Below are 13193 nucleotides of genomic sequence, written 5' to 3'. Positions count from 1 at the left end.
GTAAGTTTCAGTGATGATGGAAATGTTCCACATCTGAAAAGATGGTAATGTATCTATGTCTGTACAATACAGTAGCTACTCGTTACATCTGAACATTGAACACTTGAGATGTGGATAGTACAACTGAGGAACTGAATTTTAAATTTTAGTTTAAATAGTCATTGTGGCTACTGGTTACTACTGAACAACACAGGATGAAATCACTTTTCCTTATCCAGCAGTTTAAAATTACATAAACTATTTTGAAAGAAATATTCTAGAAGCCTCATAAACTCCAAAGCCTATGAAAACTCAAATTCTCAAACATTTTGGAAATACCTTTATTTAATTTGGAAAGAAGACAGAGAAGCTTATCAATATTTCTGAACATGCTCTAACACAGAAATTATTACCAATATTTCATTATGTTTAGGCTTCCATTAGCACTTTTGTCAAGATTGTTTTACTAGCAGTTCTCTTTAAGTTTTAATATGTTAAATACCATTAAACACTTTAATGTTAAGATTCAACCTCCAATGTTTTAAAAGTTTATGCTAATAGCAGAAATCATCTCCAGTAAACTCTTTTATCAACTTACCAAAATAGCAAAGCAAAACAAAATTATTTGGCTAACTTACCCTATCATCATAATTTTAAAATTAAAATGTGATATTATATTTAGGAAAACTACACTTAATTTATCTTATGTTTTAATAACTATATTTTGTATTAAGCAATAAAAATTTTACAAGATCTAGCTGAATATCTAAAATCTGAAAACAAACAAAAAAACCAAAACAGTCTAGGTCACTGGGAAAAAAGAAAACCTCAACCCAACTCAAATTCTAGCTTTAAAAACTGTAATTAAACCACTGGGCCATTAATTTAAAAAACTGGGCACATTTAAGGGTCAACACTCAAAAACTAAGAAAGAAAAACTAGGTAAATATTTTAAGAAGTTTTTAGTTATTGTTGATCAACCTATGAAGTCCCACACCCAGTAATACACCCGAAGTTTCCTTCTACTTCTGTATTTTGAGGGGTTTGAATTTAGTAAAAAGAGGTTGTTTTAAAACAAGTAAAATTTTTGCTTTAATAATTGGACTCAATGATAAGTGTGGTAGAAGTTAAGAAAGAAATTTTTTAAAAATGATTTACTATTGATTTTTCTGATCATTTTGGATCCATTGTTTTCTATGCATACTGACCTTATTGTATAAACTCAGACAAAGAGCATATCTTTAACATAAATTTCAAAATCTTAAAGTTCCTGAAATTCAGGTCTTCCCACTTTCTTGGTTCTTTCTTTAATCTAAATTAAAACAAGTATAACCTCAAAGAAAAAGACATTAAAAAAAGTAAGTACAGCAATTTAAGAATTTCCTAAAATCCAAGAATATTTAAACAAATGACAAATCTGATAAATATCTCAATATTTTTAGTATTTTAATATTACATAAAAGTATCAAATTTTGCCATAAAGTCAATCTACTACTTAAGTTTTTATGGTAATAATTCCAAACCTAAGGTGTGGGGAATATATATATATATATATATATATATATATATATATATATATAGTTCCAGTACTAAATACTGTAAGAACTGAAACCAAAAAGCATCATAAAGCAAAATAAAGTAGAAGGACCAACTCAGGGACACATAAGCTATCTATGGAAGATTCTTTTCATCTAATTAGTTAGCCTAATAAAATAACATGAAATTTCTGTAAAAAGCATACATGTTTATATTTTCAAAGTATCATCAATAAAAGGATCAATATCTTTCCAAGAATCAAATTCTTTCCAAGAATTTCCAGAGGATGTTTAGGGGTGAAATACTGTAAAACTTCCTTTCTAACAATAAGAAAAAAAATTCTAGCTTTCAGTACAAACTAGCTTAAAATCAATTACTACTTCCACTGTCTAAAAAGTATAGTTGAGTAACAGTGGTTTTCAAATGTGAGAATTTCTTCTTAGGTAAGTCAAACATATTTTAATTAATCTTAAGTTAACATCACTAGGTTTGTCTCATCAGTTCTTTATTGTAACCAGTATCATTTTTACAACAGGTACAATTTTTTTCCCTAAGAGATAAACCATGAAATTTTTAAGGGACTGGGTTTGAAATTCACATGCTAGGATGATATACTGAACACATCAATGAGTGTGACTTCTTAGCTATCTACATTTAAAAAATATTTATACCTAACAATAAAGCACCTGATCCCTTTCTTTAACATGTTCATGAGCTAGTGGAAAAGGACATAAATTTCTTTAAAACATTAATAAACCTGACCAGTGACAACATACTCTCCTGGCAGGGGTTTTAGTTTTAACTTCCTGTTATTTGTGCTCACTTGAATAAAAAAAAAAAAAAAGACCTTCTTGGATTCATACCTAGAATACAGTCTCAGTTAATCTTGGTAAAGGAAAAAAAAAATCAAAGCAGATGGAAGCTAAACTTGTCATTTAATGTCTCTAAGCATTGTAACTTTAGAGAATTCTTAAATGACTTCATGTTTTCCTCATAAAAATGTAGATTTAACTCTACTGAGTCCACAGATAGCCTGGAAATTTGAATTAATTTAATTAAACTTTCCTCTCTCATGTTAATTAGCAATAAATCCCCAAAAGAACAGAACTGTAGCTCTATATGGTCTCATACTGGTTTCTGTGCTTTTATCAACCAAAAATGTTTATTTGAAAAATAAGTCTTAGAAGTATTCATAAGGCAATTTTAGCTCCATGCTACTCTAATTCTTATGAAAATACAAATTATGTGGAGAGGCAGGTGCCAAAACCATGGCTAAACCAATTTTCAATACTATGAGTTCTATTAGAAGAAACCTGCTAATTTCCTGCATTTAAAATCATATCTAGGATAGTTTTAAGTTCTTCAGTTTAAAAAGAAACCAGTAAAAAGCTGCTTGACAGACTATATCAATTAGCATTCATAAAACTGTAAATCTGATGAAATATGTAAAACAGATTTATTTGTAAGAATAGCCTAGTACTTTTCTCACTGACATTTTCTTTCCAATGTAGTACTTTGATACGACCAATAGTAAGGATTACTGAGATCTGGCTCTCTGCTATGGAGACCAGTTTACTTGTCCTTGGATAATAGAAGAGGAAAAGTTGCTCCTGGGAGAGAGACCTGGGTTCAGGTCTAGCCTCAAAGCTTACTAATGGGGTGGCAGGCGGGTGGGGGAAGAAAGGGGAGGTTATACAAGTTACTTAACTACTCAGCACCTCATTTTCCTTACTTATAAAAGGAGGTTAGTAACAGCTAAATGACAGAGTGGTTGGGAGAATTAAATGAGGTAAACATAAAGTCCCCACAGCAGAGTTCCTAAAACAGAGGAGCCCTTAAGATCATGTTAGTTCCTGTCTCTTCTTCCCCAGATTACATACAAAGAAGCTGAATGTTCAAAATGTGTTTCTAAGCTTTGGTTTTAAAACTTGGATTTCTGTGTTGTCTCTAAAAGATTAAAATAATTCCCTGATATAATGAAAAGAGCATCATGTCTGTACTTGCTGCAATTTTTGTACCTGGAACACTTTGTAGCATCTTCAGTTCAAGGTCTAGAAAATGGAGGCTGATGAGATCAAAGGAAGGCTAAAACTCCAGAATACCAAGGTGAAGAGAGCAGGAATCCTCTCCTCCCCAAACTTTCCTTGCTTTACCTCTACCATTCTCTATCTTTCTGCATAAAGGACACAATTTAGTCATATCTATGAGAAAACTGAGTGCAGGCCAAGTTCTTTGTAAGTAAGGAATCTCAGAAACCCATTATTTTTTCTTGCTATTTTTCAAAGTTCAGAAAACAGATAATATTCAAAGTGATTTTAAGTCCCCTATTTATCATGAACACATATTAATATCTTACAGCATGGTATATAATACTTCTACACAAAAATTATGTATGATACAGAACATTAACCCTTTCTCTTTTCAGTGAGGAAAATAGGGTTAACATTTTTGCCTTTTCTGCACAAAGATGCCCAAGCCTCTTATATTTCCAGCAATACAATATGACCACATAATCTTAAATATACCAAAATATGAAAAGGCTTTTCTCTGATTAATCTAGAATTTTTCCTAGAGTCTGTTCAGTCTATTTATTAAATTATCCCAAGCATCCTTAAATATACGGAATCAGTTTGAAAATGTAAAAATAAAAATCAGAAAAAGAGGAAAATATTTTCCTGAAGCCCAGTATCACTCAGGATTTTTCACTCTATCATCGCAATATCCATAAAAGGATTTTAAAAATGAAATCAATGTGAGTTTACTGGCATTTCAAAATACTAATGTCCTATCATTTTAAAATAAATTGATAAAATGGAGTTATTAAAAGTGGGCTTAAACTTAACTGGCTCATAATGAGAATTATACAAAAAAATTTCATAACTCAAGTGAAGAAATATTATTTCAGACTCCGGCAATATTAATTTAAAGTGCTAGCTTTTATTATAAAGCATTAACGGGTAGACATTTCCCAATATATAAAAAGACGAGATTTTTAACAGTCTTTGGATAATAAATTGTATACTATATGATTTTATTGAAGAATAATAATAGTAATAATAATAATAGATAAATAAATTAGATGTGGTAAAAATAAAATACAGAGAGGAAAACACATAAAAAAGAGTAAGGCCTTATGATAGAGAGGACTAAGAAAATATACCATTCTTTATGCATTTTTTAAGAACATAGAAGTCACCTTTGACCCATATCAAGCACAGGCTATCAACTTTCAGGCTACACTTCTCTAACATACCAGCCATGTCATCCACAGTAAGCCTGGAAATACTTAATACGATCAAAGCTGTTACCCACCCCCGCAATGTAGAACAAAGAGAAATGCTGTAATAGAGTGATCTGTGCTAGCAAAAGAATAAAATCTAAACTCAATTTGAGTTATAGTCTATCTGCTTCAGGGGTCTTGTATAATTAATTTTACTAAACTCACACACACACCATTTTCAAACAGACTATTTTACTTAAAATTGGACACAGAAGAAAAATATTTTCACATTTGAAAGACAGTTGGCAAGGAAATTATATAGACATCAAATTATTTCACCTATACTATGCATCTAAATCTACCTCTTACATTCTTCAAAGCTCTGTTTATATGGGTAGTGTGAACACACACTTTTTAACGAGTTTATGAAATTTTGGCTTGACTGTCATCTGTTAAGAAAGCTTACTCAAAAGTTAAGAACCAAATGCTAACGAAGTCCAAAGAGGCCTTACCAAGCAGTCAGAGAATGAAAAAGTACTTTCTTTAGTTCTCATGTACCATGGTTAAAGCCATATGATACTTTACAACATTTTCAAGTGGTAAAAAGGGAAGGGACAAACATGAATGTGATTAATTTCTTGGTAACTTCAAAGATTAACACCAAAAATGTCTACATTAATGACCAAAAAAAAAAAATCACTAGTCATTTATGTATTTAATAAAACACCTGAGATCAAACATTGTTTTGGAATGACGAAGGAGGAAAAAAACCGAATTCCTGACATAAACTCAAGATTGTTATTCACCAATAACATTTTTATGTTTATCAACTATCTTATAAAGATAACTTCTACTGAATATTTCAGAGAAGTTTACTTTCTTTTTAGGATATACAAAATCCTCTGACTTAAAGATACTGCCTGTGGAAACAGTATACTATGTAATTAATACTGAGAAATTAAAAAGTAGAAAAGTTTTACTTAGCAACACAAAAAGGTATTATTTTAAAACACTGAAGCATGTGCTATAAATTGGCTAGAAATAAATTCTTTGGAAGATGTATAAATGCATTCTTTGAAAAATAGTGATTTATTTTATGAATCTGTACAGGGTCAAAATTCTAGTCTGATTGGAAACAGATGGTATCCGAGTAAAGTCAGGCTCTGGACCCGAAACTCCAAACAGGAAATACGGCCCTCACTAGCTGACTGCTTCCCTAATCATTCCCAGAGCTTCATACTTGTTATTTTTATGAATATCCAAGATGACTTTCATCTTTCCCTTCTATCTACAAAGCATCAAGCAATCTTCCCTCTTTCTCTTTCTCTCTGTTAAATGTGTATTTTACATACAAATTACATGTTTACAACATAAGAAAACGTTGAAACTAATGTAGTTTGAAGCTCACTGCTAGTAGACATCAGGCATTAACAATAAAATAAAAAATAAACTTGAATTTGTCAGATATTATTTTAAAAGTAAAAGTAAGAAACTATTGTAACTGTGTCAAAGACAACTTTCCAACCTTACTTACAAAGAAACACACATTCTTAATGTAGTGTAGAAAATGACAAAACAAAACCTCACAGGTTTTAGTAAAAAGTAATTAATCTACCCTGCTTTCCCTTAAACAAGCCACTAAGAAGCTATCTGAACAAAGAAAAAGACTTACCGTTTTCCCATTGTAGTAATACATCAAAGAACTGCTGCCCATTCCAGGGACAGGATAGGCACAATACATGTTGATTTTGAAAATGTTATTATTTGTAGCTAATACACACAGCTTCTCTCTAACACATACATCCACACAGCCCAACAGAGTTAAGTCTTCAGCACTATGCATCCACACATGGATCTACTCAAAAGGAACTTATGCAAAATAGGACTGAACCAACTCACAGAGCAGAGAGGGAGGGTTTATGCTGTAAGTAACCTCTTTCAATCTCTATCAAGTTCTTGCAAGGGTGGTGGACACTGATAAAACAAATTTTGGAATTTTAAAAAATACAAGTCACAAGTGCTAAATAATAAAAAGCAATATAGTGTCCTGGAGGCATATAGCCCAAGGAATTATTAATATTGTCATATTATGGTATATAAGTCTCTCTCAAAGAAAGGCAAACTGACAGATATGCTAATCTGTTTTTAGTTTTAATTAAATTAGAGCACTTCTAGCAGGGAAACCTAGCTTGCTACACTTCTAAAGATATTACCATCTGGCATGGCCTAAAGTTGCTTCCAACTTTGATAAACTATGATCAAGCAATCAGGATTTGGAAACACTGAATCATGTGTAACAAGGATCTAAACAGTTAAGCCATGTACAAAGTCACTTCCTGGAGAAAGCAGACCTGTCATGTAAGTACCTCTCAACTAGCTAGAACCATGATTTTTTATGTTATAAAAATTGTATGGAAAAAATTTGAGAGAAACACATTTCATGAAAAACTCATTCCAACAATTCAAAAAATTATCTTGAAAATAAATGATCTGTTTTTAAAACATAAATATTTAATACAGGTTTTCAGTTCTAAAGCTCCTTAAATTCCTCACTCATAATACCAAATGAAAGTTTATAATGGATTTCACTGTTCTAGGATATGTACGAAGCAACTGAATAATTAAAAAGAAAAAACAAACAAGGTTTTGTTTTTCCTTACATAAAAAGATGAAAGGCTGGTATGTATAGACAAAATGTTCACTGTTGCTAATAAACTAAAACGGATTTCTCAGAAGTCTTTCCTTCAAGTTTACTATCATTCTTAACTAATATTTAATATATTCAAACTTTTATGCTAATGCTCAAATTTCTCAAAAAGGAAAAATAATCAGTGTGAGAATGTCTCATAGATTTAAAAAATTCATTATACTTAGAAGTCAAAAGGTCTTAGACTTCTTTTTGGTAAATACTTTATTTCTTACACACAAACCTATCTTGTTACTTAAAAAGTTTTCAATTTGTCTTTTGGTGTGCACTCTAACCCAGAAAAACAGAGTAACAACTTTTCTTCCCTCTCATCCCTGCATTGCTGCCCCCAATCCTCTCCATCAAAACCTCTTTGTATTATCTCTTCTCCCTGTGCCTCGGAGGTTCTCCCAGAACTGTGATAATCAGAGGAGGGCTCACAAGCTGCAAAAAGGGGACACATCACTTTTTTTAAAGGCACCTTTCATGAAGCAGAATTCCTCTAAAGGAATATTCCAGAAATATTCTGTGAGGAACTGCCAAACTCTCCATTCTTATGAAAAATATTGATTAAAATATAACAATAAAACCGAGTAAGACAATAAGGCCAGCTAAGTTCATAATGTTTTAAAAGCTGATGGTGTCGGAATAACAATAAAACCTCCCTACACTCTCCAGATATAGAAAAGGCTAAGCAGCAGCTGCAAAAGAACATCACTGTACAACAGACCATTAAAATGCCAGTCTGCAGAGTGGTCTGTAACTTCCTCCCTCCTGAGAGACCACAAAGACTCATTTCAATCCTCAGAGAGCTGTGTAAAAAGCGTTGACTTACAATTAACAATGTCATGCCTTAAAACCATTCAAGTAAATTTTAGTCTTTTATAGACATAGTCTCTCTCTGACGGAGCTTAAAAAAAAAAAAAAAAGGACAATCAACCATCCAAAATAAAATTTCCTTTTTCCCCCTGAATCATTAAAAATGTAAAAAAACCTATTCTTAGCTATAAATGTAGAGAACTGGGGCAAAGGGGGAGCCACAAGGCACTTCAACAGTCTTTTCCTACAACTAGTGCTCCAAACAGAAAACTTATACTGATTTAAAAAAAAAGAAATCCACCTATAGTAGTTAGGCTCACTTCTTTGGGGCTTGCCAGAAAAGAGACAGTACTATGATGTTTGTTAAACAAACAGCATAATAATAAATCCAACTGTGCAATCTTTGCTATTAAAGCACATTGAAAATTTGAGTATTTTATTAACAATTCCTTTATTTTAGAGGCAACTATACGGTATTCTGAAAGCAGAAACAAATATCTAAGTTAAAAAAGATCAGAGTAAAGGCCAGACAGTATCATACTCTTTTGCTGGTCTGAAGCAGTTTATTAAGAACTGGCTAAGATCTGTTGTTAAATCTGAAACCTGAAGGTTGAAACGTAATAGTTTCTAAGCAGAGCTCAGTAATTAATTAAGTTTTTGCTTCCAACTTTTCATTCTTCCTCTCAAAAACACAGATCCAAAATTCATACATATGTTAAATTAACCCCCCCACAACACAATCACTCTTATACACTACTGTCTAAATTGAGAGTGGATGTAGAAACTTGAGAGAAGAGACAAGGTGGGAGTTTACATATACATGGCATTAAATTTATTCCTCAAAAACAGCAAGTCATCAAGAAAACTGGCAGAATTTAAATAAAATGTTCCTGTATTTTACTTGTATGCTATGATAAGGTCTTCTAACTTTGTTACTCCAAAATACTATCTTTTTGAAGTCTGCCTCACCCAAAGGAAACTTAAAACGGGTTGATGGAGACAGTCATTTTTCTTATCACAGTTACAAATTATCTTCCATGATAAAGTCCTTTGTTGCTTCCTTAAAAATATTTCTTGAAAAAAATCTAATTTAATCTATGTAACAGCTGCAGCACAATTTTTTTTCCTAAGCAGAATCATATTACAGGAAAAAATGCATATAGATGGATCAAGTGCTGCTCTAGTCAATGCAGTTGTTTAATCTTTGCCTGTTTTTTTTTGAAGGAACATGTCAAGGGTTAATCCTATGACTCAGTCTGACAAAACGAGTCAGCTGGAGACAGGGCCACTTTTTAAACCTGATTTCAGACAGACGTGCAGTCTGCACAGGAGCTCTGAACTGTCGTGCACTTTTTATCCTGAATTGTTTCCACCCACAATTCTATGTAATCACTTATGTGTTCTTCTAAGATTATGTGATCTAATTCAACATTCATACTACCAAGGCCAACAATCTAAAAAAAAAAAAAAAAAAAATTACCAACTTTCATAGCAAAACAGGCATTACTGTACACACTGGCAACATGATTAATGAAAATGTCAGAGAACCCTGAAAAAATATGACTTGGAGCCATACATCTTTTATTGGCAAACTGATGATTCCTGGTTTGAGGATTACTGCATTTCACTGACTTTTAAATACCCTTCCCCACCCTCTGTAGTTCAGGATGTGATGTTTATTTACCATTCCAACAATCATTAAGCACAGACCTAAACTAGATAAGAAAATGCTATTATGTGTTTTGCCTATGCAATTTACTTCTTTCCTGAAGATTTAGGGAAAAATGTTTCCAAAAAACCTACTAGGTAGAGACTTTCTGATTAAATTCCAGGCCTCCATTTCCTTCTTATTTTTATGTTGACTGGGAAATAAATCTTCCTTGGAGAGCTATGCAAAATCTCCTTGGATTACACATGCAATATTTTAATTTATTAGCTCTTCTTTATCCCTGATATTCCCAATCACTGTAACTCTCAAACCTGTTTGTTAAACTATCCACAACAAGAATGTTTCCAGAGTGACCTAAAATTCTAAAAAGTTTTTAAACAAAAATTTCAATTTAATTTTATTACATATCTTGAATTAACTAATTAATAAGGCTAGTTGGTGGTCAATCTTACTGTACATTTTTCTAATACAAGCAGGCAACATTCCAGTGTAACCAAAGGCCAGAAGATCTGGTGAGAAATATAAATCTAAAACCCACTCACAGAATTCCTCATGAAAAGTCTCAACATTATTTCTAAGGGAATTAATTCCTGGAAAACAAGACTTCCAGAGCAAAAAACAAAGCCAAACAAAGTTTATAAGTGAATAATCCCACAGATGAACTCAATATCTTCCTGCTTTATGAATACTCAGTAAAATACTAATACATTATTGGCTGTAAGGAAGGTGGTGGGGGGGTGAAGACAGGTTTAAAAGGACAATAAATAAGAGAATCTACAAGTGGGCAGATACAAAAGCAAAATACCCTTCCCTAGTGTCTCCTCTTCCTTATTTAGCATGTAGAAAGATGACTGGTGAATGAATGCTCTCTCCTAAATGTGCAGTATTTCAGATGGCCTGCTTAACTAAATCGGATGCCAAATCAGATACCAAAAGAGTCCAGGCTTTTATATCTGAACATTATATTGCAAATTTTTCTAGTATATCCTGTTTTGTAAATAAAATGATTCCCAAGGGTCAGGAAATTGGTCTTCTGTTTTTTTCTAATATCCTCACAATATAGAAAATTTACTTTTGCAAAAAACAAAGAACATAAAACTCTAGCGAAATAATGCATCTCTTTCAGACCAATCCATTGACAATCAGTACCTATTGTTTAAATATAATAATGCTATTTATCTGGAATCATATAATGCCTCTTCTAATTCAATAATATTACTCTCATCTTGCTGGTGCTAATCAATCAGTAAAAAGGCTCCTAAATACTGTCTTTCCACTGTATGAAAAGATTAAACATGAAAGACCTGATTTTGTGATCTTTCCTCAGATGATATTTTCAAACATTTGTTTCAATTATGACTTAATTTTGAGTCAAATCTCAGTCAAACCAATCATCAGAGTTATAGTTACACTACAGATTGGTCTGAATACTGGTACACAGTTTACTTGGATATTGGTTGGATGTGAGGAGCAACTCACACACACACACATACACCAACTTCTCAGAGCAGAGTAAAATTCATGCTACAGTTCACAAATCACATCATCTGTCTCAGACATAGAACATCAGATTTCTGATCATCTCTTTACAAAGATCTCTAACATGAGTATTAGAAATGCGTGATGATTAACAAAATAGAAAACACTTATATGTATAGCCAATGTAAACAGTCAGCTATATAAACTGTGCTTATAGGGCAAAAGAACACTTGTTTAATTCCCCTTTTGACAACCATATGACCAAAATGAGGATCTGTAAAAAGAGCTATACCTCCTGGAAGAGAATATTAAATACAGGTCTTTTTGAGCTAAATAAATAGTATCCCTCTGTCATTAACATGAACAGAACTAACAGATCATACAAAGCTTCTAAAGGCAATCACTAAATACCTTTCAACAAAACAGAACTACAACTAGTGAGAATATGTAAAACCTGAAGCAAACTGCATGTTTCTTTTGATCATGAACTCACTATGACAAAGCAGTTTTCTTTGAAAAATTAAAGTGGGGAGTCCCCCTACCTAGTAATTCCTGCATCTCTTGGCTGTCCATTTCTTTCCCCACAGGAACTGCAGTTTGTCACTTCTCATTTACCAATTGAAATAACATGGTAAGAGAATCATTAACCATGTTGCAACTTGGTAATTTTCCTGCAGATGGCTCTATAATCACAGCACTACCTAATGACGTTTGTGAGGGTTAAAAAAAAAAAAAAAAAAAAAAAATTGAGGAGAGCACCCTGGTTTTAAAATTCTTTAATAAACCAGCACTTCTGAAGCACTTTAAAGACTGGGACAGGGTACTGCAGCACTACTGACTTGTCAGGTAACAACAAAATAAAACTAGGAGCAAATAAAACTATTGTTTTAAACCATAAACAATTTGATCTTGGGTCCAGTTAGCTCTCCATTAAGCAGAGCTACCTCTTTTTTTTTTTTTTTTTTGGTTTCTTCTTCGACCTGTGTAATTTTTTCTTCTGAGCAGGGACGCACCAGTTCCTTTCAATTTATGAGAAATGGAACAGTCCCATGATAGTCTAGTCTATTTTAAATTTATTTTTAAAGAGACCAGAAGTAACATCTGCATCTTAGCCCAGAGCCATTTCAAGAATCTGCAACTGGAAACTTTAAGTAACTTATACATTAAGTTATTTCTGGCTCCTAATCTCTGTTTTGTTCCAATAAAAATTCTTGCTAGTGGTAGTAATTTTTTAATACTTCATACCTCTAATTAGTTAAGTACTGATCACTCTGCCTTATATATTGAATGATTAAGTACAGTTCATTTTGGCTATACTCACTGGAAGAAATCATGCAGACTGTGAATTTATGAAAAGATCTATCCTAAAAATAACAATTTCTTACCACTAAATTCTGGTGACCATTCTCAACAAAAACCAAACAATACTTTAGTTTGAAAATACATCTGAGGAGGGTATAATCAACAGGGGGGGAGATGGGAGATGGTGTCAGTTCAAAGCAAAATGAATTAAAAGTTTCAGTAATGCTTAGTATGCTTCACTGGTAAAGGCAATACACCACCCCAACAAGTGGCCCTTACCAGAAAGATTGAGAACCAGTCACAAAACTGAAAGAAAAAAATGCATTAAGCTACTTGTTCTATGTATCTTTATCACAAGTACTTACAGAAGGGCAGAATAATTCTCCCTATCGTTTATTAGTCCTCTGTAACATGAGACAGGTTGCTCAGGTTTCAGACACTGAGTCATACCATATGATGAAAAAGAGCACTGGACTGGGAGTCAGAAGACAGGGACTTAGGTT

The 13193-nt window shown here is 32.6% G+C and overlaps 1 protein-coding gene across 10 annotated transcripts in view; it reads right to left on the bottom strand.

The window, feature by feature from the left end:
- The window catches only part of TCF12 (transcription factor 12), a 390963-nt gene that overhangs the window by 55887 nt on the left and 321883 nt on the right, over window positions 1-13193 (bottom strand). Inside the window, exon 1 of one of the 10 annotated variants that reach the window (XM_061157241.1) lies at window positions 6408-6561. The exons of 7 other annotated variants lie outside the window; for them this stretch is intronic. In XM_061157241.1, coding sequence (XP_061013224.1) covers window positions 6408-6476 — 69 coding nt within the window. In that variant the 5' untranslated portion in view covers window positions 6477-6561. Of the gene's footprint in view, window positions 1-6407; window positions 6562-13193 lie in introns of those variants that run through there. 2 more of the 10 variants (XM_061157238.1, XM_061157239.1) reach the window with 2 other exon arrangements.

This window comes from Dama dama, chromosome 12 (genome assembly GCF_033118175.1).
Source record: "Dama dama isolate Ldn47 chromosome 12, ASM3311817v1, whole genome shotgun sequence".
In the NCBI taxonomy this organism is placed as follows: Eukaryota; Metazoa; Chordata; class Mammalia; order Artiodactyla; family Cervidae; genus Dama; species Dama dama.
The sequence above is the reverse complement of the archived record's forward strand: the minus strand, read 5'-3'. Positions and strand labels throughout refer to the sequence as shown.